The sequence below is a fragment of the Mesitornis unicolor genome, unplaced genomic scaffold (genome assembly GCF_000695765.1).
Source record: "Mesitornis unicolor isolate BGI_N332 unplaced genomic scaffold, ASM69576v1 scaffold1557, whole genome shotgun sequence".
Lineage (NCBI taxonomy): Eukaryota > Metazoa > Chordata > Aves > Mesitornithiformes > Mesitornithidae > Mesitornis > Mesitornis unicolor.
Window position 1 is genome coordinate 214,455 of NW_010198284.1, and position 26,574 is coordinate 241,028.

Here is a 26,574-nt window from a genome sequence, read left to right on the forward strand (position 1 = left end):
GAAGGACGATTATTTTGTCAGCGGGGCTGGGTTGCCGGGCAGATTCAAGGCAGAGAAAGTGGAGTTTCACTGGGGTCAAAGCAACGGATCGGCTGGCTCCGAGCACAGCATCAATGGCAAGAGGTTCCCCGTTGAGGTGAGTAGAAAGACATGCATTTATGTTCTTGGAAAAAAAATAAAATCAGAATGTATTGCTGTAGTTTGAGACGACTGTGAAATGGGGCAATGTTTCCTTCAGTGAACATATCACTTTCAAGGCCCTTCCGGCCCTCGCAGCACTCTATCTATCATCTCTTATGTGCTTTTGCAATGTCAGCTCTGAGCTCTTTACTAGCATTGCCAGCTCTCGCATCCCATGGGTTAAGTTGCAAACAGCCACTTTTCTGGTTTCTCCCATAAGCTTTTCATGTGTGGGAGGATCTCCTTGCAAATATCCGCTAAGTGACCTCCTTGTCCTCCAGATCTTTTCTTTCCCATGTCGCTTGCAAACAAATACCAGCAGCCTGGGAGCCATCGTGCCGAGACTGCTGTCTTCCAGCAGTACTACTTCCTTGCACACATACAGCCCCCTCTACCTGTATTCGGCTGTGGTCCCTTGCCTTGTGCTGACAGGACGTCTACATTAAACTGTGCAAACAGCTGTGCGTTTGCTCTGCCTGCGCAGCAGCCAGCTGGGCCCCAGCCAGCCCTGCTTTGCCGGCCATGCAGATGCTGCAGCAGGAGCAAGGTATCGACTTGGGCACAGAACCCTGCCAACGTGGCTGTGTTCAGAGCATGGGGCTGGGCAACCATCCGCAGCTTGACCACAAGGCTGTGTTTTTAGATGACAGGGAGAGTCCTGGCGCCACGAGCTGCTCTGGAGCCTGGCGCGGTTGAGTCTTGGCTCGTGACTGACAGTCCTGGGTCGCTCTGTTGGCCGTGCAGTGTTTTCTGTGTCAATAGAGTTTGTTGATACTTCTCACTTCATATTCAAGGTTTTTCATGGTGAGATAAAACAGATGTTATCTGGGATTACCTTTGCCTGTCGGTAAGCAGATAAGCACTTCTGGAGCGTGGCATGTGAACGTGAGCAGGCTGCGGGGAGCTGTGCTTCCCTGGAAAGTTCACATCTGGGCAGAAATGGTTGTCTTGAGATGGGTCTTGCAAGCTTGCAGCTTGCTGTAATTCATCACATGTGGCTTTAGCAAAGTCATGTTTCAGGAGGTGAGGATCAGCTTTCAAAGTACAGAGGGAGGTTGTGATAGACTGGTGCATGACCAAAACCTCTGATTTTCACCTCCCTACTTCAACTGCCCCATCACATGAGAATTAGAAGCCATTTTTTGTTTCCCAGTTCTGAACCTATGTGTTGGCTGTTCTGTGTGGCAGAGATTTATTTTCTTATTTTTTAGTGAGCTTTTTCAGCAGTTTTCTGGCTTGCTGTAGCTGTGTTTTCTTACAAGGGGCCACCCCTGAACACATGGAGCAAAGGCCCAAATATTGTCATGAAGCCTTGTCTCAGCTGGAAATGCAGATGTTTGCAACCCAGTTTTTGGGTGGCAGAAGGAGCCCTCGGGAAGTCTACAGAGCCAGTCAACTCCTCTTTTGAAATTTCAGGGAATGGAGATGGTAAAGGCGCCTGGGCCTTCTTGTTTGTGTCAGAAATGGTATTTCCACTTCACAAACTCTTTCTTATGATGCCAAGGCTATTTGATGCTGGCATGATGAATAGAAGCTATTTTACTTAGGGGAAAAGCAAATTCCTAAGAGAGAATTTTCCTTTCTTCCAATTCCCCCCCCCTGCCCCCAGTTAATTGGAATACTGATTTTTTTTTTTCTGCCTAAGAATTCCAAATTTCAATTGTGTGCTGAAAAGGGTTTTCCATGGGTGGATTTTGAAGGGTCCAGTAGGTCTAAGGTGATGAAAACGAGTCCTTCTTGCTGATACATGCAAAAATAGTCCTCGTAGTTGGGATTGGGCCTCCCAAACAGTAACTGTACATGTATGCATAGGAAAGCTTTAATTTGTAATGCTAATTGTAGTTCAGCTTGTGACTGTCTGATGTGGCCTTAATTGCCTGGTACTGGGAGGTCTGCGCCAGAAATGTTGTACTTCATTCGAGAAGTGGCATTGCTAGGAAGGCTGTAGAAAGGAAAAACCAAGATCCTATCCTGCAGAAAGCAAAGCCTAAATAATTTTGATTATTCTGAGCCCATGGACGTAGGTGAAGCTTTTAAGGAGCACGCAGGTACTGACGTCCCAGGTCTGCAGCAGTTACGGTGGTGATGCAGCTGAAAGGAAACAATTTTGAGTCTAATTGTGCGACCAGATGTGGGCTAAGCAAAAGCCATTAATTCCAAAGCACATCCCAAGGGAGCGCAGATCAGCTTCATCCGTAGAAGTTTAGATGTTTTTTCCTCTGGGAAACAAAGTGCTAGCTGGTAGTCTTTTTTCTTGAAGAGGATGCAGAAAGTAATTAGAAATGTCAGATATAATCCAGAGCATTATTGTTTGACCATGTTGTTTGGTTTTTATTATTGCAACTAATGTGTCAGATGGTAAGGCTGTCTACGTTAATTGGTTTCCTTCATTGAAGCCCATCTGGATCATATTTTTTTGTGATTTATATGTTAAATTAGGTGGTAAGATACATGAGAACATCCTTTTGTTTCCTGCTTTAAAGGCATGTCGGATCAAAGGCGCATTATCCTGCAGTACTTTTATGCATATGAGGCACATAGTGATTCCTTTTCAGACCTTGGCATATGTAATGGTATTCTATCATTATGTGGTCTTGACTGCTTATTTATTGATTAGGTTTTCCTTGGTGATACTTGAGCCCCGTGAAGCCATTATGAGCTTTGGCTGTCTCTGAAGTAGCATTTGTGAATGGAGATGTCCACGTGCCTCAAACTTTCATCCCCAGCCAGGTTCTGGTTCGTGGTGCCAGGCCTGGTCTGCATTGGTTTGAAGTTTCTTTTTCCCTCCTCCTCCTCATTTTAGCCCAATGATCTCGGGTGAGACCAGGAACTGGTGCTGTGGTGCTGGAGATTAAAGCAATGCCATTAAGCGCATTGCTGTGCAAGTGGAGCACGAATCCTAATGAGGATGTGGGCTCTGCGCCAGCTTAGAAAAAGTCTCTCTCCTTTTTTCTTCAAGTTAGGAAAAGTTTTTAACATTGCATTCTCTAAATTTTAATGAATTGCTGACTCCTTTGTATTTTGTTATTGTTCTCCGCTATAATTACTCAGGTTTTTCTTTTTCTTTCTGAAGTCGAAGCGCTATAAATGAACACGCAAATGCTGGAAACCATTTAAATAGCGAAGTGACAAAATTAAAATAGAGAAGATGAGCTTCCCTCAGGCCAGGAGAGAACCCAGGTTCCCCTCATTAGAGCCAAGAGGAGTAATTGCAGTGCTTTAATCTCCAGTGTCACCGCACTGGTTACCAGCCCCTCTTGCAGCTCCCTGCTAGGAGGGAAACCCGGCACTGAATATTTCCTAGGCAAGTGAAGCACTGACGTGGCACTGCTGTGCTGCTGGAATTCGGTACCACCGTCCCGGCATTACCGTGATTTTATTTGAGCTGCTTCGTACTCATTTTTATGCAAAATGCTGATTATTTCTGTGAAGAGCAGAAATCTGAAGAGTGATTTTAATCATGACTGTGTTAATTTGATGTGAGCTTTGGCTGTTTATGAGCTTTCTCTTTAATGGCGCTAATTGTCAGTTATAATGTGAACACCATTATACAGTAATATACAGTAATTTATTTAGTAAATGAGAATCTTATTCCAAGGACCATACTGCAATATGCCATAGAGACCTCATCCCTTTAATCTTACATGAACAAACTTGCACTGTCTAGGCCAAGCTGGTAATAAGAACATCAACTTGGCTTCTGAAATAGCAATGTGATTTTGTCCACACGAGTGCCAACCTGCATCCTTTTGGAGATCTCAAGTTCTCCACTAAAAAAATATATATTCAAAAAAACCCCAACAAAACCCCAGAAACATCCCAGCAGCAGATGAAGAGCTAGCACCCTTTCATGTCCATTAACGAGCTTTGACGATACGTTGATGGATTAATTTTACTAAATTACTCTTACAAAACAATCATTTGCATTAACAATTCTTGCTCTTGATTAAGTGCGTTTCTTAGAAGACTTTCCAGGTTCTAATGCTGTTTTTTTTGTTGCTACCTCTTTGATTTTCTTCCTTTTCCCTTTGAATTCACACGCTAACTTCAGCGTGCTCTAGATCTACAGCTCTAGGTAGTTGCTGTAATTTAAATGCTCAGATCTCCTTGCCAAAGTTTACCGCTGTGGACTAGCCTACCTCTCATCATATCACTTAAATTCTGATGGTTTGGATTATCACAGGCAGAAGACAAACAATTTTGTTAATGTAGAAGAAGTGTGTGATATTTGGTCCATGAAAACCTTTACTATAGGGAATAAAGTGAGATAAGTTAACTTACTTTGTTTTATCCTGAATGTTAACTCTCTCTATCACTTTTGGAGTCATCTACACTATATGTCCAGTCTTTTGTCCACCTGTTGATACCAGGGGATATTTGCTTTTTAATGTTAGAATTGAGGCACTTTGTGTTACTTAGTTTTACTCCTGGTGCATTTATAAGATTTTTTTAGATTTCTGTGTGCTTTTTTGCCTTATTAAAAGAAGAACGTATCACAGTATGCTTTCCTGAGATACAGGAGAGAACTAACCCCCTTCCTTGCTGTGTTGCAGCTGCGTTTACTGTTCCTGGCATCCAGCATATCTGGTAATTGTAATTTTGCAAAGATCTCTGGTGTTGGCTTCGAGCGCAAGTAGAGACTAATTGTGAAATAGGGAGCCAGCGTTGGTTTTATTTCCTTATATTCTGTTTACTAGTTGCTCTTCAAATTTCCTTGCCTCCATCTGGCAGCGTGTAGCAAAGTAGAAGTCAATAAATGATGGAGGGACCTAAAGAGGGCCATTGGGAATATATCACAGTGAGAGACTTCGGCTGTCTGAAGAAATTTGACTGTGATGCTCTCTCCAAGGACCAAATCCTCACTTCTAAGGGGATACTTGGAACTCCCGGTGACTTTGATGGGACGTGCACTGGTGAAACCCTGAGTGAGGATTTGGCTCCGTGCTCCTGCTGTCTGTGCTGTGGAGTGCCCGGGGAATTTAGCATGCACTGCTTATTTCATGTACATCTCTTATGGCACCCCTGACTTAATCATTCAGACAAGGAGATGGCTTGGGGATTTTCACTTTTAATTTTTTTATTTTTTTTTTTCCAAACTGACAATTAGCATGGTTTTTTCCATCTGTTTTCTCTCAGTCTTCTGCCTCCCCTTTCCTCCCAGTCTTCAAGGGTCCAGATAGCCATAAAATACTCTAAAAATACATGATGCTAAAAAGCAAAAAAACCTTGTGTCTTATCTCCAGTAAAGTAAAATTTTACTCCAGGAGTCTCCAGACTTTACTTCTCTTTGCTCTTCACCACTTTTAAAGCTTGTTTCTCATCATCAGGAAATGATCATGTCATGATTTTAAAACATAAAATTGGATATATTGAGCACGTGGCTGCATTTCCATCATGTTGCACCGCAGAGACAGTGAGCAGTGCAAGTTAAACATCGTGTTATCACTGTCTGGTTTACTGGTTTATTTCTGTATTGTAGCTGATACACTGTCTCCTCACAGTTGTCTTTAGTGCCTCCCATATACTGATGGGAGAATCAGTTGAGACTTTAATTAATGGCTTTATTGCAATCAAGGTTCCATTTTATTGCGGGATTCTTCATCTTGTAGTAGTGAAATATTTAGTCTCCATCTGGCTGATCTTTTCTGTGAATGCCCTGTGATAATTAAGAAGAAACATTAGAGGATGGGCTGAAATTAAAATATGTTTAGTGGAGGGGTTACCGTATCTTGAGACTGTTCGTGTAGAGACCCAGACAAAATTTAGGGACGGTAACAGCAGTTTGGTTTTATGGCAGCATCTTCCCACTGTCTGATCCCGGTAATTTCTAGAGCGAGTTGCAAATGTTACCATGCATCCAGAGCTGTATTTTGAAATAACTGTCCAGCAGCCTGAACCAGATATAACTCTTATCGTGTTGGATGGGAATGTCCTGCTTTCCCCAAAGGATTCCCACTGTCTTGTTGAAAAGGTCTGAGGCGGCAGCACCACACTGCAATTATGGTATGTTAATGATGAGCTAAGAGTAGTACATTCCTCTTAACATAGATCCCTGATTTTCTACATGATTAATTGGAATCTGGAAAGACTGACAAGGAGAAGGAGGATCAGATGGGGTGAAAATAAGAGATAAGAGGCTGACAGCCAGCTCTTGTTGTAAAGGAGAGTTATTTTGAATAGGAGAAAAAATCAATACAAAGGTTGGAGAATTTGACAGAGTTATAAGAGCTACTTTAATGAAAGGTAGCAGATTCAATAGGATTGTTACTTGAAATGTGGGATTGTCGGAGTTGGAGCAATGGGACTGTCTCTCCCCAGCTGTGAAGGTGAGATTTACGTGCTGAACTTGCTGGGTGCTTAGGTCACTGGTTTTACTGGTATTCACTCTGAGCACTCAGTGTGGCAAGAAAAGGGAAAAAAAGTATGTATGGGAGCTTGGTAAATTCTGTTTTTCTGGAATAATTACTTGAGTATGGAGGAGAAGGAGGACAGCGGTGATTTCCTCTGTCCTTCAGACAAGTCTGACAGTCCTGGGACTCTGGGACATCTTCCCCTGGAGATGCAGGACCTTCCAAGAGGCCCTCTGGGAATAACAAAGGTGGATAACATTTAGGTTGGGGAAAAAAAGAACTATTGGATGAATATGTTAAGAAGTGATAATGGTTCCTTGGCACACAAAAGCAAAACCTTTATGTGGTTAATGGGCTTGTTTGCCACTACTTCCAATGGAAGTCATTTCACTGGGTCTCAAGCAGTGGGAATGGATATCACCAGTGTTAATCATGATTTAAGGCAGCAAGCAGGAAATGACTTAAATTGTCTATTATACTGGTGCTTTACTGATTGCATTTTTGTATTTTTTTATCCTGAAGAATTCTAAACAGTTGCTATAATTTCATGCCAAGAAAATAAATTACGTCAGATGTGTTTTTTGCAGTTAGAAAACTCAGTACATTTATTCAGGTTTTACTTCTTTTCCTGCTTTATCACATGCTAAAGAACTGTTTTCTAAGGGATGATGACCAAATGCTTGTGTAAACCAGAAAGGAAGATACATCCTACTGTCTGGTTATTCACATGTCCAAAAAGGTTTTCATTAAAATTGATTATATAGCACGAGTCACCAAAAGGCTTTTTAATTCTAGGGGGAGGCAGGCTGTGAAACACATTCACTGCGGACTGTGCTGGTCAGTAGTGTCGTATTTAAGCTCTTGCCCTCCACCTGAATCCCTCCGCTGTCTCTTATGCTGAGTTTAAGAGCTCTTTGGGACAAAGAGTGTTTCTTTGCTGGGTTTGTGCAGTGCCTGCCCCAGAGGAATTCCTGCTCTGGGACACAGCAGTGCCGCTGCGGTAACTGCGGGCTTTGTTTTTCCTATGATAAAGCTTCACATGATGTAAGAGATCAGGAACATCAGTATGAGCATAGTCCCTGTTATTTCCCCAGTTCACAGTCATTGTATTTCCAGACAGGATGGAAAGGTTAACTAAAGTTGAAAAATAATCTAAAATACAGCAAGAGTTTACTGTCGGGTAGAAATGAAATAGCAATCAAGTGGTTGAAAACGAGAAAAAAAAGGTGTGTTTGCTCGTGCTTTGAGACACACAGCACTCATCTTTCTGTAAAGAAAAGACTGCTTGGGGAAAACAGTCGTATTCCCGAATACGCATGTCCTCTTGCTCCCTACTTTTCTACTCAGCTTAATAAGCAAAACTCGATGTTCTCTAATTAGTTGGGCTTTCCAGCACATGCCTCAAAAGGCCAGTAATGCTCTTTTCTATCAGCATCCCACCTAGGCGGGCTGTCCTTTATCCTCTGGCTTCAGAGGAGGAGCAAAGAGGGCTCCTGTTTCCAGGAAATCTGCAGCCCCTTCTGTTTCCTGCCTGCGGCTGCCTCCAGGAACGCCTTTGTTAGAGCGTCCCTCAAAGAGGGCTTGGGTGTCACTGTCCATTGACCATTCGGGTTGGTTTTGTATAAAACATAGCTCCTGATCCTCACCTGTGTAAGAAATTACAAATTTGGGTTCCCACCAGAATTGGAAATAGCATTTCTAAGAGGTTTTCCCCCTGCAGTGGGTTAACAGTTTGTTAATAGTTTAGGCAACCACAGAAAATGGCACCTGGTCTGCCAAAAGAGCACTGGTGTATCCAGAAGGGTCTGATAATTGTCCAGGAAAAGAAGATTGAAACTGTCTATTGAGTAAGTTAAGGATTAATCATTCTCCTCTGGGATTTGGAGGCAAATTCAATTTTTCCGTAGACTCTCGGGCACCACATAAAGAGTAGAGAGGCAACCTTGCTCAGCCTGGATGGTGAATGTAACTTGAGAATTAAAAATAGGCATTAGCACAAAAATCCATCATAAGTAGAGTTACAGAAGGGAGAGAAATCTCTGGGATTTGATTGTGCCAGCGATGGATTAAATTTCTTGAATTTTTTCTTTTTTTGCTTTATAGAGTTTTAACTATATTCTGTGTAGTGAAGTTCATGCCTGCAACACTGCTTTTGTTTGCTCTTTACCTTAACTGGGTTGCCGTAAGGGTGATTTCAATTGATTTAGAGTGATTTTTATTCCTACCTGGAGCACTTCCGTTCCTTCAGGATGGCAGTGTCTACAACTAAGATAACAAGTTCAGTACTCAGTGCCTCCATGCAGCACTTGAGGACTCTCAGAGTAGCAGATTTAACTTTTTAAAATGCAAAACTACCCAAGGATGAGTAGCCAAAATTACAGAATTCATCCGAAAAGAAGAGGAGACCTCTTTTCTTCAGTTTCTTCTCACCCTTGGTTGAGAGGGAAATTTTGTTCTCCTTTCGCAGAGGTGTAGATCCTCTCAGGGCAGACTGGTGCTCTTGAGGAGAAGGTGGCTTGCTGAGAGCTGAGTGACACATTTAATCTTGTGGTGGCATGTACCAGGCAGGACCATGACATCCCTGAAGAAAAAGAAATGTCATTACATCCAGTTCAAAACAGGGGATTGCAGATAACAGGAAGGTTTTAAAAAAGATTTGCTTGAAATTCTTTGCTTGAGAGGCCTCATTCTGTTTGGGGCTGAGGAGTGAGAGCACTCACTTACTGAGCTGCATTCAAAAGATGAAATTTTGAGAGAGTAAAAACTCATTATTTCCTGAACATAAATGGAGTCACCCATCCTCACATCCATAGTCATGTCTTTCTCTTCAACCTTATCTAATATTCCCCTTGCTCCTCATTTAACTAGGAAAAATTTTAGGGGCCTTTACCTCTAGAAAACACCCAGAGTAGATACCTTCAATCCTCTCAGTCACTGATGTTAAACCACATGCTGTTTACTAAGTAATGCTGAAAGCCGCATGCTGTTGTTGCTGGCACACCATTTATGAAAGGCCTGTTAGCCCTCCCACTGAACCATATGGTGAATTATCAGACAGTTTAGTAGTAGCAAGGCCAAGACCCAAATTGGTCAAAACTAAAAAGGATATTCCTTATGTTGCCTCGATAAAATGTTCACCTTCCTATTCCCTTTGTAGCACTGAGGCTGTGTGTGCTGAGCTGCGTGTCCTTCCCGGCCGTAGCCTGGAGGGGAGTTGCTGTATTTCCGGGGTACAGGATTACGATCTTACGATCTTAGTCTTTCAAGAAACTGAAAACAGCAATTTCTGGATGCTTGCAGCTCAAACAGCTGTTGTGTCGGTCCACTTTGAAGAAGAGAAATATGAAATATATATGAAACATATGAAAGCTCAAGTGCAGGGCTCAACTCTGAGGAGTTCGAAGGTGAGACCATGTAAGAGGAAATTAATGTTTTCTACAGAAGAAAAGCAAGCTCTCTTTTCAAAGAAAGCCTAGGAAACCATTTTGGCTTGCTTAACACTTGAGATAGCAGAACATCCACATGTGATCTCTGACATAATATTGCTGCATTATTAGCAGAGTTAGTGCAGATGTTTTCCTATCATGATCAAGTAAGATAGAAGTGGAAAACAATTTGGTACCACTGCAAGGAATAATTTGGCAGCAGTCAGAAGCTGGAACTGGAAAAGGGCAGTAGGAGAGAAATAATTAGCAAGGATAATTTTCGGGCCTTGACAACCTGGCATGTCTCTCTAGCAGTGAATGGATTCACCTGACACCCAGAGATAGCCATCTGATAATAGCACTCGTAAGATCAATACATCGATACTCTATCCTTGAAACAGTATTTAAAGTCTGTTCTTAGGTTCATTTCTTTACTTCTGTAAAGTTATAGCAATCTGGGATTTGAGATAATGCATTCATTACAGCCTTATCGGCCCTTCTTCATTTACTGTATTTTAATGCATCTACCATGATTGCTGAAGAAGGATGCTCAGTGAGCTTAATCTGGTTATGCTTTAAAAAGAAAGGATGCTCAAAAGATTAAAATGGGGGCTCATACAGAACAGGTTTGAGAGTTTGCAGTGCTTACAGTGGCAGGGCGTTTTGTGCAGGAGGTATTTTGAACATAAACCTTGTGCAGTGCTGGCTCTGCAGACCTGGTGGCGAGGAGAGGACGGGGAGCTGGGCACAGCCCAGGCTTTGCCTCTGTGGATTGAGATTCTGCCCAGGCTCTTGCACTGCTAATAATGCCAAAATGTCACTGGCTTAAACCTAATGCTGCTGCTTTCTGTTAATGTGTCTTGCTGGTCCGCATCTTTTCACGTTGTGTGGAATTATTTGTGGGATTGCTCTGCACACTCCAGGACACGGGTATAGCATGTGTGTGCTTGAAATAATGCTCGTGCAGATAAGTAACATATGTAAGTACAGGAGAGATTTGGATCTGTTTTGTCTCCGTAGACTCACCAGTTTTCCCCAAATGTGTGTGTTTTGGAAGAATCTAAATAGGACTGGGAATTCCATGTTTAATGAGCGCTGCTGTGAAGGGCAGGTGATGTACTGCAGGGCACTGCAGTGATTGCATCGTGTCTGTGTGCTGTCTCTAGCAAGGGAGAAGCTCGTGTTGAAAAAGACCTATTTATCTAACAGCATCAACAACAAAAATATCCTTTTTCTGATAAGGACTGGAAAGATCAGTGACTGCCCTCTGAGCGCCCAGGAGGAATTATTTGTAGCTCTGTCTCTTGGCATTGCCGGTGCTTTACTGAGGCCTCCTGAGGGGACAGTGCCATCCCCGCATGCCACCACCGGCCTCGCTGGTGGGTGGAAAGTTCAGCACTTTCAAAACTGATCGGTTTTGTTCGTTTTAAGCAGATTATGGCGTGAAAGATGGAAGAGGCGATCAGAACTGGCAGGAAGCTGTGATTTGAATAGGACCTTCAGTTTGACACATGTTATGTCCTTAAGAGAGGAGTCAGTACCTGGTTCTTGTTGACAGGTGTGGCGATGGCCTTCGGGGATGATGGGCACTTGGTGAATAGCTAAATTGATTTGATAATCAGTAAGTGAATTTGCTAAGGGCAGGCACCACACACCTTCTTTGGGGCTTGGGTAACCTAGTGACAGCTTCTTTTAAATGTCTTAGGAGGTTTGGGGTTGTTTTTCCTTCTCTTTTCCTGGCGACAGCTCTGTACAGAGTTACTCCCAAATAAAAGCAGCAGTTTCTCCTCTTCGGCTGTAAAACTGACCTGAAGATGACCAGACCTTTTTTGTACAAAGAAGCTGCTGTCCCAGGTTAAATTCTCTCCCTTTTCTCCAGTTATGACCCGATAGCGGTGGTCATCATCAGGTCTGTAATGCTGATGTCCCATTGACAGGGCTATAGCATTTCATCACCTCTTTAGGTGGAGAGCATGGTGTTGTGGGCAGCCTTTGACTTGCTAGATGCCTTTTTTTACTGCATCACTCTGATATCCAGCTGGTCCTTTGTGTTCTAGGTAGCTCTCTCTTCCCCAACTATTACAAATAAGAGGCTATTGTTTGTTTTTTTTATTATCTGCATCCATAATTGTCCTCTGTTCTTAAGACATAAATTGAAATTGTGTCCTTCATACCATGATGCTCAAATGATTTCCTTTTCAACAAAGAGTATGTAATAAAGGTTAAAAATTATTTTTGCAATCCATACATTTAAGTATATGTTATTATCTGTTTTAAGGATGGATAATCAATGTAAAAAATTACACTTCCGTGTATTCCTAATAGGTCACTGTGTAAATATCCATAATGGAATCGATCCCTTAGCTTATGGCAACCATTACTATAGAGAGAGGTTTCACAATTAATGTATCAGACATTTGCCTTTCATACTTACACACAAAATGATTATTTATTGATTATTTTCAATCCAGGTTAATGATGTTGAAGAGGTTTTGTATCTCAGTTTAAAGTACTTAAAGTGCAGTTCAAACAGAATTATCATATCCCTTTCAAGAAGTTGTGACTAATACCTGAAGAGTGAATTTGCTCTACATTCTTTCTCATTTAAATATGCATGCATATACATTATATATAAATTAGGGATGTTTGTGCCCCTAGAAAGTCTTGGTGACGCATTCAGTATCAGCCTGGGGTGGTAACTTTCACTGTTTCTATAGTTTTGTTCCAATAGGAAATTGCTATAGGCAAACACTCAGGGGTTCACCCTGCTCAAAGCATCTGTGACTCTCATTGGGGTTAATGGGAATCTTGCGTTTGCCACCACAGGGAGGAGGATTTTCTTGCTGAGTGTAAACTTTTTTTAACTACGAATGTTTCCACAAGTTGACTAATGGATTCAGTTGTTCCTGCTAGAAATACCCACATAAGCACGGGCATTATCATCTCAGGTAATCAGCTGAGGAAGTGGCAGAGATGTGGCTTCTGAAAATCAGATGTTTGCCCCAGTATCTGCCAGGCGCCTTTTCTTGCAGTGCTCTGCTGAATGGAGGGGCCACCAGGCAGGAGAGGAGGAGCCACCGTGCCCACCAAAACTGGCACCGATGCGTATGCCAAATTCTGAAATGCATGCCCCAAACAGAAACCTCTCCAATTGAGCATTGAGCGTGGTTGCTGACTGCTGCAAGGTGATACAACATTTACCTGCACTGATGCTGTTTCAGTATAGATTTACCACCTCATCAGAACACGGTGAGGGTGGAAGACTGTCCAGTCCCAACGATTACACCCCGGGTGTGAGTGCGTAGTGGTAACCAGGATCTGGCTGTGACTGAAAGAGTGCTTGGCTGTGGAAGTGTAATTGTGAGGAGGGAAAACTACTGCATTTCATTGCAGTTCAGCAGAAAAAGGTTCCCAAGCTGTCAGCTGAACAGGTTTTCTTTAGCGATCAGCTTTTAGGTCAGGAAAAACAATTATATTTTTACTGTTACCTACTGTTTTATCTTTAACAAAGTAATTGCTGCCTAGAGCTGTTTATGAGCATGAAAAGCACATAGAAAATCAAACTATATGCTGAAAGACTTGTGTGATTATCATAGAACAATTTGCATTTGTAGAGCCTTCCAACTGAATATCATAGAGCTTTCTGGCAATATTAATGAGCAGCAGGAAGAGCATTAGAAAGGTGTGTGAGTGACTTAGGCCCCTGTGTCCCATTTGCGCATGGCTCTGAATACTTCCAGGTCAATACATGGTGGCTTCCGCAGTGTCTGAAAGTCAAGCCCATGAGCATCAACACAACTGTTAGTCCAGAAAGAGCTGGATCTCAGCTTCTGGCACTGTTTACCCTCTTGGTATGCATTTCTGTTCATAGCCTAGCTCTCTTGTGCAAGAAGTATCCAAAAACAGAAAGGTCTCTCACTGCAGTCCAGAGGGGCAAAGGATGGGTGAGAAGAGACAAGGACAGAGTCTGCTTTCTATTGAAAGTGAAGGACATTTTCTTCCTCTGATACGCAACTCCAAAGAAGCTGAGATCAAGAAAATAACTCCATTTCAGTTCAAAAGGGCATTAGGCTGATGTGTTTACCTCCACTGGATAGTACATACAAGCAGGAGGTGTGTGGCAGCTTGGTGAAGTGGTGACCTCGGCAGTGGGGGAGTGGGCATGGTGCATGTTCACTGGGCCTTTCAGAGGCAGCGCAGGCGTTTGAAGGCTGCTGGCTTCTGCTGCTACGACTGCTACATGTAAGCTCTGAGCCTGTAAGGCTGGAATCTGCTTTTGAATAAAACTCTCTCTATTGGAAGGTGACATCAACCCTCTGAGCTGCTTTAAATTCATATTCTCCTTGGAAAAAAATAATGTAGTATTTCAGGGCAGGTTTAAGCTTTTATTTGTGAGTCTCCTAAACATTTTCCGGCTCAAGTGTAGGCCCTTCTTCAGTGAGTTTAAGGCTACTGGCAGTAGACTGACTTTTCTTAGTGATCTTCTCAAGACCCCTTTAAATTAGTCCCCCAGGGGTGTGTGAACCTTATATTGAAAATGACAGCTTTAATATTTCCTTACTAAATACTTAGAGAGTTGTCCAGGGATGCTGACTCACAAAGATTGCTAATTCCCACTGAAAAACAAAAGAATCTGATTTCAAGCAGTAATACATCTGAGGGGATGTGGCACAGTATGGAGGAAAAGGAGAACGGACATCAAATGTGACCATGGCTTTGTTCATACTGAAAGCAGGAGAGTGTGGGAGGGGAAAAATCATTTGAAACCATTGAACTCATGCATAAATGTATAGCTTTCAAATAGCTAATTTTTTTATGTCATAAAAGAGAACTGGCTGGGGCTGGTTCCTTTTTTATAGCCCTGTCATAAACTCTGAAAAATGAGGTTTATAATTTATGGTCTGAAACCACCTTAACTATTGCAATACAAACAGCATCACTGTACTGCAGTTTATTTCTAAAATGCCTCCGGTGAAAATATTGCAGTGCCATAATTAACTAATACCAAGATCCTGTTTGTGGCGCTTTGTGCTGCTTTCTCCAGAAATACGCAGTTAGTTTAAATCCTCGAGGCTCAGAAGATGGTGGTGCTTCAGAGTAATCTCACATCACCGCGTCAGTTAAGACAATGACTAATATTGTTTCTGTGGGTCACACAATCCATCCCATTGCTGACTGGATTTATAAGGAGGTGTTTATGTATGCATATGTGTGTGCGTGTGTGGAAAAAAAGTACAGAGAGCAGCGTGCATGCTGTCTCCTAATTACTTTGTTTTCTGATATCTCAGCAACATTGATCTTTCAAAATAATCTCTTGCTGGTGGCATCAGTTTTATGTTGGAAAATATTCCTGCAATTCTGGCAATGATAAACTAATTACAGACTATACATTTTTAATGATTTAATCTCTTGTCATATTCCTAGAGAGAAGTGATCCCGATTCCAAACAAATCTCCCATGCATGACCAAACACTCATCACGAAATGTATGGTTTTCATTAAACCTTGTTGTTAATACAGGCTCAGGATTGTTGTGTTAGGACGGGGAGAGGTTGGGGAGTAAAAGCACGCTGAAAGATTGCTGTAATAATGCTGCAGTAAGCGTTTTGAATCACACCGAGCTCCCAGCAATATCCCACTGACATGCGCCTCCCATTACGGAGCGCTCTTGACAAGCCATACGTAACGCTGGAACCACACGTGTCAAAGGGCTTTCCACGGGGGGCAATTAGGAAGACGCATTCATTTTCCTTATCGCTTGCTGGAAATCCACATTTGTGTCACTCACCCTATCTATGTTCGTCTTTAGGTTTAAGAATAATGGTTAGGAAAGCAATGGGTCAAAAAAAAACCCAGCTTCAAGTGATGGGTTTTTTGCACGCTGAGGTTTCTGCTGTGGCACAAGTGTGGTTTATACCCTCATTGCCACCCTGTCTCATTGCTGTGTGCCTTGGAGAAGGGGCCTGCTATTTAATAGTGCATAAAGACTAAACCAATGTGCTTTGGCCTCTCACTGGAGTCTGAGAGTGGTGCTGCAATGAGGAAACATAAAATGATCATCTTTGTATTTACTGGAGAGACTGGATCTGTAATCCTCAGCGGTACCTCCTACAGTTGTGCAGCAGATCCAGCAATGGAGGAGGGACTTGGTTCTCTGGAGTGCGCAGATGTAAGAGGTGTTGGAAAGATGACAGGGAAAAACAATTGCTAGAAATTTCTTTTACTTAGGGGAGAAATTTCAAGCAATTTCAGCGAGCTGTAAATGTTCCTGCCATTTTGCTTGCTTTCAGGTGCCTTTGCCCCTTTCCCAGAGAGCTGTTTTCTTGTTATTAATGCCTCCAATCTTCAGGAAGTCTGAGGATAAGAACAGCTTTTAGAGATATTTCAAGCAAACCTTAGTCTATCCGGACCAACTGTGCATGCTGATGCTCTTGTAAGAATTCGAATCAGATGCACTCGTGTTCACACAGCTAATAAAAATCAGGGCCTATAATTGCCTGACCTAGAGAAATGAGGATGCGGAGGGTGAATTAAGGTTCCTCTGAACTTCTTGTGGTTTTCCTGGCGCAGTGAGGATGAAACTATTATTATGAACTAGGACTCCAGTTTTATTAATGTTCTGAAGTATGGAAGGAAGCAACAAATCTGATTTAAGTGAAGACATTTGTCTTGGCAGTGTGATTTACTCCAGGGTTGTAAATTTGACATGATAGAGACTAAAATGTACTGAAACTTAAATTTCTCCCATATCTCACTCAAAGTCAAATGATTTAAATAGCAGGGTATGAGAAATGACATGTATCCTTGGATGTAAATATATTTTTGGTGCTGAAGATTTTAATTTCATGTCTGAGGAAATTTATCAACTTGAAGACAAAACTTTTAGGAAAACAAGGGTCAAAGCTTCAGGGCATGGATGGTGCTGGGATGCAGTTATCATGAGCGCATCACCATATGCTGCAGTGAAGGTTTCCTGCCTGGTAGCCTCCTACTCGGTGTCCAGTAATGATAAAACACGTATTATCAAAGGTAAAATCTGCTTTGCTGACACAGATCCTGTTAATGCTCCTGTCCTGCAGTGCTCACCAGGCTCCTCTCTGGCTCGGTGCCTCCTCTGCCTCACACACTGTAAAAATATGTTCAGGATAAAACATTAAAACATGTTAAAGGTACAAAAGTGTTAAAAAACCTCAATGGAGCTGGGGCAGGGGACTGAGTTACTGTCACAGGCAGAAGGCCCCCAACGTGGTACAGCACTGAGCATCCAGCCTGCTCTCAATTTGGGGAAGATTTTGTTGCTGGTTTTTGTCGTTTTAGGACCTTCTCAGGTAAGTGAACCAAACCAAGGTCCCCAACTTTGGACTTTTCACCCTGGTTTTCCTCTTCATTCAGTGGCAGCTTGCACCTTCCTGAGGACACCGAGCCCTTGGGATCATTTGCTCTCTGGAAGAGCTCTTGTTCTTCCAGTAGGGATTAAAGGAATTTATGGTAACCTCACCCCTTGCATTCACATGTGTTGAAGGAGCCTAAAGTTAATTTTCAGGCTTTGACTTTTTGGTAATCAGCAGGGAGAATTTTATTTTTTCTCCTGAACATGAATTTAACCCAGTGGCTATATGGTTGATTTGGCATAGCTCTGCTTCTCCTATTCATTTCCTGAGTAGTGTCTTTAAAATATCCCCATATTCTGGAAGTAAAAATCAGAGCCCGAGTTTAATTTTTTTATTATTTTTTAAGATAAACCGGTAACTTTTACAGCCTTGCTCTGTGATTCCATGAAATGGAATTAATTTCTTAGCAGCGCTGGACCTGCTCCGTCAGTTCAATAAAAGTAATGTGGACAATTTCAGTCTATTACTTTTAAATTAACTCAGCCCATATGACTCTTCCTAATACACTGCCACCTTGTGAAAAACAGGGTTGCGTTTTATTGATTCATGTGATAGATGAGAATATTAAGTGTTCCCTGGCAAACAGCACCCCAAACAACACGAGGCTCTCAGGCATGCCAGGACTTGGGAACTAATCATGGTGAGACAGAAGAGGTTCTTTTACTCATATGTTGTAAAATTGAAAAAATATTAAAGTAACTTTATAGCTTAAAAAAACCCACACCACCTCTCCTCCATCCCCCCGCAGCTTGGCTGATGTGTTTTTTCTTGCCATATTTTAAGTCGGTTTCGGAAAATGCAGAATTTAAGAAGGTCATTGGGGAGCGAATAAAAAAGAAACCAAAGCAGGGAAAACCTCAAGCCAGTGAAAACACAAGGAAATGAAAAGAGGCCCTTGTAACATCGCACACCTGATATTTCGGTGCATGTAGCAGCCCTGTTCCCCACAAAGAGGGAAGGGTGAATGGGTATTGCCCCTTCAGAGATCAAAACTTTTCCAAAAGGTTGCTTGTTAAAATTTCACTCGGTGAAAAATGAAGTCTGAAAAAGCTGGCGTGATGATCCTTTAAGGACATTTTTGAATAATTGTAACAATAATGCATTAAAATGTCACTGGGGGAAATGATTAATTGGAATTGCCTTCATTTTTCTCCTCCATTTGCTTGCATTCTGGTCCTTAGTTCCTCATATAAAAATTAAAAATAGTACCATCCAGTCCTAGCACTATATATGAAGTCTTTTATTCCTGCAAAGTGACATATGTGAAACCTCGCTGCTGACATTCATGGACTCATGTGCCTACTACTTCAATTGCTTTATTAATGTTTTGGCTTTCAGCATAACAGCTAAAACACTGAAAGCCACTGAAAAATTCTGGCCGTGGCAGTGGCATTTATCATTCTGTAGCAGAAAGTGTGGTAGGTTGTTTGCTGGTGGTTGGTTTGCTCGTTCCAAGGCAGAGAACCTAATTTTCAGTTATTTTTCTCTCGACTTGTCCTCATTCAACAAAAACTAATCCGCACCGGCACACTGTACGAAACAAAGATCAGCAGAAGAGGTGAGTTCAGTTCTTCAGGCTCTAAAACACGAGCAAAGTGGGAGTAAATGACAGACAGATGTAAGAGAGGCAAGCGAAATTGGGAGCAGGAAGTTTGTTTTCATGACCTGTTGCCCGTGCTTGCTGGTTAACTCCTCCAGATGATGAGCTTTAAAACAGGCTGCTGGGCCAGCATCCTAAACCCAACCTCATGTGAGTGCATCTTCCCCCTGTGCATTTTCCTTTATAAAATCTGTACGGCATTCGGGATTGAAAACTCATCCCCGTATTTAAAAAAAATACATGGTTGTGTATTTCATCAGAAGAACTAGAGGAGAGGGGGGAGAAAAGAAAGCAACATTACAAATAAGTAAAATAAGTAATCTGCTTGTTGCTTTAGGCATGTTTCTGCTCATTTTAGTTTGTTGTCATTCAGTTTGATTCACTGAACTGATTCAGTTCTAATGGTTCACTTATGCATGCAACTACCTGGAAAAAAAGATTAAAAAATGCCCCTAAAGCAAATCTTACTGAGATTTTGGTCAAAAAGGGATCATAAATAAGCAGAAGTAAGAGCAAAAGCTAAACCAATATGGCACACGTCAAGTAAAAAAGAAAGTACAATATGTGAACTGAAGAGCAGAAAACAAACACGAGCTACAAAATAGAAGTTAAAAAATAGTACCTAAGGTAAAAAATAAAATTCAATATGTTTTACAATTACACAGGAGAATGAGTTTCTTCAACCTTTAGATCTTTTCTTTATTCTGTTAATTTAAAGATAACAGGGCTGGAAGGGTATCTCTTCCAAGGCACCAGCAGTTTCTCAGAGCCCTTGCTGAATGCTGGAAAATTTAGCAAGGGGGAAAATTGCATATACTAAGAATATAACATGATGAATATGTTGTGTCACATACATACCATCTGTGAGTTATTCTGATAGACAGAACAGCTTGTCTGCCAAGTCCTAAAGCATGGCTTTGATTAGTGCACACGCTGTAGAATAATCATCGTGGGGACTTTGGGGGAATTAAATATGACCTTGAACTTGTACTTTAGAGGTGAAGCCATCTAGGGCTGGAGGGGTAGCTCCCTACTTCTGTAATTAGGCCTTTCTGTAATGAGCGCTCTCGAACTGAAGTTTTCACAAATGAGGCAGCCGGCAGGTACAAGGAGAGGGGGACAGCATCAGGACGCAACAACATCAGGACATAACTCCTAGAGAACAGGAGTGGTGGTTTGGTTTTTTTTCCTGTAGCCTTCGTGTTGATGGTAAAACAAGATGTGTTGTATCCAGTGCTTGATGCTGGGGGAGAGCCACGAGGAGGGGAGTTTTGGATTCACTGGCTTGCAAGAAGCCACAGTGGTCCCTGCTTCTTGGCCCTATTGCAGGCACTGACAGGGAGAGAGGATGATCCGCGTCTCACAGATTTGGTCCTTGCTATTCTGCTTTTTAGTGCTGTTGGAAGTTAATTTCATATGTTATCATTTACTTAAAGTTGTTAAATGTTAGCTAGAGTTTTAAAAAAGCCTATTTTTGTGCAATAACATGATTCAGCTGCGATGGCTGCTGCAGTAAATGTCTTATAAAAGAGGTCCCTTCCTGAGCTATAGTGCCCATAAATATTAGCTTTATTTTTATAAGTAGTTGCTTTTTCAGCAGCAGAGTAGCTGTAACCATAAAAATGCTTAATAAGAAATGCTTTCTCAGTTGCTGTTTATATGGTTAAACATTTAAAAAAAAACATTTTGCATTTCCTAAATAGCCCTTAACATTAAATGTAAGTTCTAAGCAATTGTTTTTCTGTGGTTTGGGGATTTTCTGCAAAATGACTCGAGCATGAAAGGCTCTCTTTTCTTTCTCTTGCTCTTTTCTTCCTTCTCTTTTCTTTTCTTTCGCTCCTCTCCAGCTCTGAGTATTGCAGACTTAGCTTTTGAGAATGAAGAAACTTAAAAGAGACTCCACACACATCCTCTCTTCACAAGCTGTTTTAGTACAGACATCACCAAGAGGAATTGAGGCAGTTTCAAAACGTGAACTTGCTGTTTCTAACTGGTACCTGTTCTGAGTCACCCTGACTCACTGTTGTGGTTTGAAAAATCACATTTTCCTGTGTTTCCCCCTTTCTTATGTTCCATGAAAGTAGTAAAGAAAAGAAAGTAATTCAGGCTGCATTTTGCTAATTACATGGCGCGACGTATGAGATGTTCAGGTGTTTTAGATGCCTTTCTCCTTGGGCTTCAGTGGGATCAAGCAACCACAAATCCTGGCATCCCAAATATCTGTTGTCTTTCTGAGTCCTTCCATGGGTGGAGACTCTCAGCATGTTCCTGATGCCCTTTGATAGGGATAAAAAGCTCAAGCACTGCCCGTGACTCTCTGGAAGCAGAGCAGAGTCCTGTTCGATGATTTGTGGCTCATCTAGAAGCACTTTTCTGTATTCAAGGTTTGAGTTACCCAAACCTGGAGAAACCTCTCATAGGTATGGGCAGACTCAGTAAACTCTGCCATTTGAGTCCAGTCCCAGGGTAAGTTGTGCTTTGCTGTATGAATAGGAAATGAATGAATCCTCTACAAAAATTATATCCTGCGCTGTTCTGTGAGTGCAATCATTTGTAAGCTTTTGTGGAGAGAGAAGAAAATCTTAAAAGTTTCACTGTGTGTGTTGGGATTGTTTGTTTTGGAGTCTGCATTAAAAAGGAAAAAAAATGATCATCAGCTAGGAACTTATCACTTGATAACCAGAAGGCATAGTGAAACTGCAGAACTCATTTCCATTGTCTGTTTGATTTGATCCTATAAAAATCGTGACAATGAACACAAGCAAGCATAATATATTCTTCCATTATGCTTCCATATTTATTTTGTATAATAGACAGGAAAAAAAAAGGATGTCTTTAGCAGTTTGCCTTTTTAAGTATATTATTGTTGATTTAAATTATATATATATATACTTGTAAAAAATTATGTATAGAGAGTATATTTTCACTTCGGAGGGTTTTGTTTCACACATTCATGTTTTAAATCAACACTCTTTTCATGAGAGGTGGTGATCTTTCCTGAATAATATCTTTAAAAAAAACCTTTACTTTTAGTGGCTTGCAAAAATGTCTAAGATTCCTTCAGGCACACAGAGAAAGTCAGTGGCTGTCCTGAATAAGAGATGTGATCAGAACAAAATCATTTGTGATGTGCTATTAGGTTTCATTTGCAGAACACCCAGAAGATTACCACATAGAAGCCATGGTAGCTTATGTTCTCCATGGTGAATTTTATAGCATCAAATCAAGTAGTGTAAATGAGTTCTGTGCTTTCACTGCTTCCATGTTCCCCCCGCCCCAGTTTTTGTGCAGGGCACAGTAATTGCCACGAATTCTGCAGAGAATTTGCAGTGAGATGTATTTTCTGTTCTAACAAGAGGGCCCACCTCGAGTGGCTTTGCCAGCAATAGATCTTGGCAGCAAGTCCTTGGAGGAAACGTCGTTCCTGGACAGGAGACCAACTCTTGAAATGAATATAAGCAGTAAGTGCAGATAAAAGAGCATCAGGGTCATATACCATAATCCAGTATGAAAAATGGTACAGCTTTATCTCCAAATGTCTGTTAGATGCTGCCTTGGCCGCAGCACAGTGTAGATTAAAAGAGGGGGAAAGGGTTTTACATATTCCAGTTGTGACAGCACAGGAAAAGTGCATTTCCACAGATAGATCAAGGTGTTAAAGTTAGATCCAGTTAGAGCAGAGACCAGCTCTGTGGAAGACCATGTGTTAGGAGAAAATGTTCTAGTCCAGAATTGAAAAGACTTTCAAAAACTGTGTCTTAAAATATGCACTCAACTCCAGAATAGCAGATACTCTCCACTCCAGATGCAGTGTATTGGAAGAAGTCTGCATTTTTTTACTTGCTGCTAAAATTGTACGTATTGCATTTGAGTTTGGAGACTCTTTGCAATTCAGGAAGAAGTTCCCCAGATGGAAGGATGTGAATTATTTATGCAATGTTTATCTCAGGGTTTACTTCCCATCACAATCAATTAAGGCTATTTCATTTCATTAAAACTAACATTTTCACGTTGGGGAAATAATTTATCTAAGGAAAATGTTACAGTATCCACTACTTAAAAGCTTGGAAGCTTCCATCAATCATATAGTCTCACATTCTTCTAGAAACATGGGATGGGAAAGTAAAGACATTTTCCTATATTAGGGCTTGCCAACTTGAATTATAACTAATTGTAATTTAACAAGTTAAGATGTTAATTCTTTTTTTCCTACCTAGTAGCAAACGATGGGGTTCAGAAGTGATGCCCTGTCACCTCAGTCTGGCAGTCCCTGGAGAAGCCTCAACTCATTTTTGTCTGTGTAGATAGAGTAGAAAAGGAGCCTTTCCTCCCACTGAATTAAGACTTTTTTACATGAGCAAAGACTGAGATCAAGCCTCCCAGAAACAGAATGTATTGTGAAATAAAATTGGCTGCTTGGATATAACTGCATTTTAGCGTCTGTGTTTGCATGGCAGTGAGAAATCCCCTGTAATTCTTGTCTCTGTTCCTCTCCTGCTGCCAGGGTCTGTGACTCGTGCAAAGTGCACCATTAGGTATCTGTGATAGCCAAGGCATTAAACCGAAAGGTTGCCTTACTATTAATTTTAGAACTGGTTTCCAGCTGAGATACTGCCAGGTCTCACTGAGGTTCCAGCAGATTAGATTAGATGGTCTTGTGTATAGACCTGCTCTAAATGAGCAGCATCAGTCTTGGGCAAGAGGGGAAGGGAAAAGGAAAGCCCATTACTGTCACTTGACAACTTCATTTCAGTTTTTACCTGATAATAATTATAACTCCTAGAAAAGCCAGATTTGGGGATCTGAGGAGTTAAGGCCTGGTCAAACTAATCACTGCCTGTCACTGCTTTTTTAAAACCCTAGAATGACAAGGATGCCTATCCGTGAAACATGCTAGGAAAATCCAGGCAAAAATAACCAGAATCTTGGTCTATCATGGGTTTAAAATTATGGAATGTGCTGTAGCTGACATCCTGGTGGCTGTTTGTGAGGTCTGGATCCATGATATTGCAGTAAGAGTGTTAAAATATTGATTTGTTCTTGCAGTGAGCGGGATTCCTGCATTATCTCCATACTCTCTGGGGTCATTAACACAGGCCTTCAGAAGTTGTTCAAGATTAGTTTGCAAACAGCTAAAATTTCTGAGTTTTATAAGTAGACCATAGTGGTCTGACAATCACTTATTGTAATTTCATGCATTTAAGGGGAAATAAACATTGTTTCTCACAGCATCCTGCTGAAAAGGATTCTGTTGTTTCCCTAAGCTTGTGGGTGTACGTGTGTGTTTGCATGGAAGACCTGCGTCTTCTAAAATCATATGCGTATAACCACTATTTCTTGGGGAGATACAAAAAAATTTTACATGTGATAAAGAGGATCTAGCAGTGGGTGAAATTTCTTTATATCACGGATTTAGTAAAATGCCTGACATTATTGTGGAGGAAAGTTTATCCTTATTTATGCCTTGCTGTTGTTAACGTGGAAAAGAGCAAGATGATGGTGATTACAGACTCGGATTTGTATCTGACTGTAATCAGGTTGTGATGTGGAAATCTCACCTAAGTTAAGTCAGCTCCAGTAGTTTATTATGTTATGCATTAGATCTTCTTTAAACCATCTATCCCCCAGAAATGTTCACGTGTCTAAGACAGACCAGAGAAAATCCAAGTAATTCTTGCTTCTTTTTAAAGGCTCTTTTATCTGAGCTGAGAACACTCTGCAGAAGCCCTGTGGTTTGCTGGCTTCTGTGGTTGTAGTGTCTTTTGAACCAGGTTGGATCCTCTACAAACACCAGGCAAGGAGCTGCCCTGGGTCTGAGTAGTTTACAAACGGGTGGATTCAGACTGAGCCTCCCGCAGTGAGCCCTCACTCTCACAGGCCGTTGCTTTTATTCTCAGCATCCAACTCCTAAGATTGAATCCCTGTCTAGCATAGCACTGTTTTAACTTGTTTTATCTGTGTGTGGGTAAAAAAAGAATACCTAAGTGATACGATTAAGACAATGTACCTAAATCTATCGATTGTTACTCTGCGTGTAACTTATTGCATCCATCTGGTGCTTGTCGCATTGCACTGGTCAAATGCTTTACTTTCTGAAAAGATAATTTAATAGAGGCAGAACTCAGTATTTGTATCTGTGAACATTCTTGCATTTGTCTAGCAGATTAAATTTAGTATCACGTAGTATAGCTAGCACGATTTTTTGATGTGGAGGATGTTACTGTTACCAGCTTTTGAACATCTACAGATGGGAGCTTGGCTTTCTGAGGAATGACCTGTAACTACAGAAAACCCAGGTCTGAAACCTCACAGGGCAGGTCCAGACATCGGAATAATCAAGTCACTGTATTCATTGAGGACTGCAGCCATCCTTCATATCCTCTTTTACTGAACCATCATTAAATGAAATCATAAGATGGTGTTCAAAGGAGATTTTATCTGTACAGACTTACATCTGAATAGACTGGAGCTTTGTTCCTGCAGGTCTCAGCACAACGGCTCTAGAAGCCTCTTCTATGTAAGTCTCTGAATATTGTCATATACTTTTATTAAATCTCAATTAATTTCAGGATGGGAATACACAGGGATCTGCTGCTTCTGTTTCTCTTCGTGATTTACTGACCCACAGAAGCTGAAGCTAGGTATAACGTGGCTGTTTGGAGGGAAACTCTTCACAGGCCAAGGCAAAGGCCTCGTCTAAGTCCAGGACATGCGATTGCATCATGTGGTGCTCTTGGGTGGCCATACCCCTCCAGTTCTGTTCCTGTAGTGGCCATAGAGGAAGTGTTTGTGATTGAACCTTACACATGGTGGTTTTCCTATGTTTTTCAGACCTTCCTTCCTTTCCACAACAGGACTCGGCGAACAGCCATGCGGCTTTATTTAGTATTCAGCCAGGCTTCAATTGTCAGTGAGATACTAATGGGAATTTATCGCATGCTGAACCCAAAGTGACATATATATATGTTAAAATGCCGTGTTTTATTGCACACCTAAAAATACTTCACTGTCCTTACTTTTTGAGCTTTTTTATGTAAAGTCCTCAATCATTGCTTAAGATCTGGCACTTCCGTATTAATCTTTCTCTTTTTTTAACGTAACTTTTTCTAACAAGGAAGAAAGTACAGTGGAAATTTTTGATCACCAAGTTATCAAATCGTTCATCTTATTTTCATTTGTCATTCAAAGCAGAATTAAGTATAGGAGCATTTAATGATGCACTGTCAAATGATGATGAAACTACTTGATGCTAGGGGTCAGATAGTCAGCTGCTACAAATTGGCTTTATTGCAGTCATTTCAACTTCGGCTTTCTCCGTGTAAGGAGATGGTCTCTTCTGTGTATTATTGATGGCTGCTTTTGAGATGAAGTTGGGACACTGAGCGAACCAGCATGAAAGTAAACACCATCTGACATGGTTTGCTTTGGAGAGCTCGTCATCTCTAAATGCTTCTGAATGCCCCTGAGAGGTGAAATGGTGTCAGGATGAGGAGACAGGTATTTTTTTGCCTTTTACTTCCACCTTTTTGCTCTTGAGGGTGAAAAGACAACCTTCTCCTTTATGGAGCGACACGCTGAATCGTGCTGTTCACAGACCTCTGGTGACCAGAGAATGCAAATTTCTTTCCC

At 41.4% G+C, this 26,574-nt stretch overlaps 1 protein-coding gene across 1 annotated transcript in view; it reads left to right on the top strand.

Annotated features, from left to right (window-relative positions):
* The window catches only part of LOC104544270 (receptor-type tyrosine-protein phosphatase gamma-like), a gene marked incomplete at both ends in the record, with an annotated part of 268,982 nt that overhangs the window by 127,977 nt on the left and 114,431 nt on the right, over positions 1–26,574 (top strand). Inside the window, one exon of the mRNA XM_010189091.1 lies at positions 5–136. Coding sequence (XP_010187393.1) covers positions 5–136 — 132 coding nt within the window. The remainder of the gene's footprint in view (positions 1–4; positions 137–26,574) is intronic.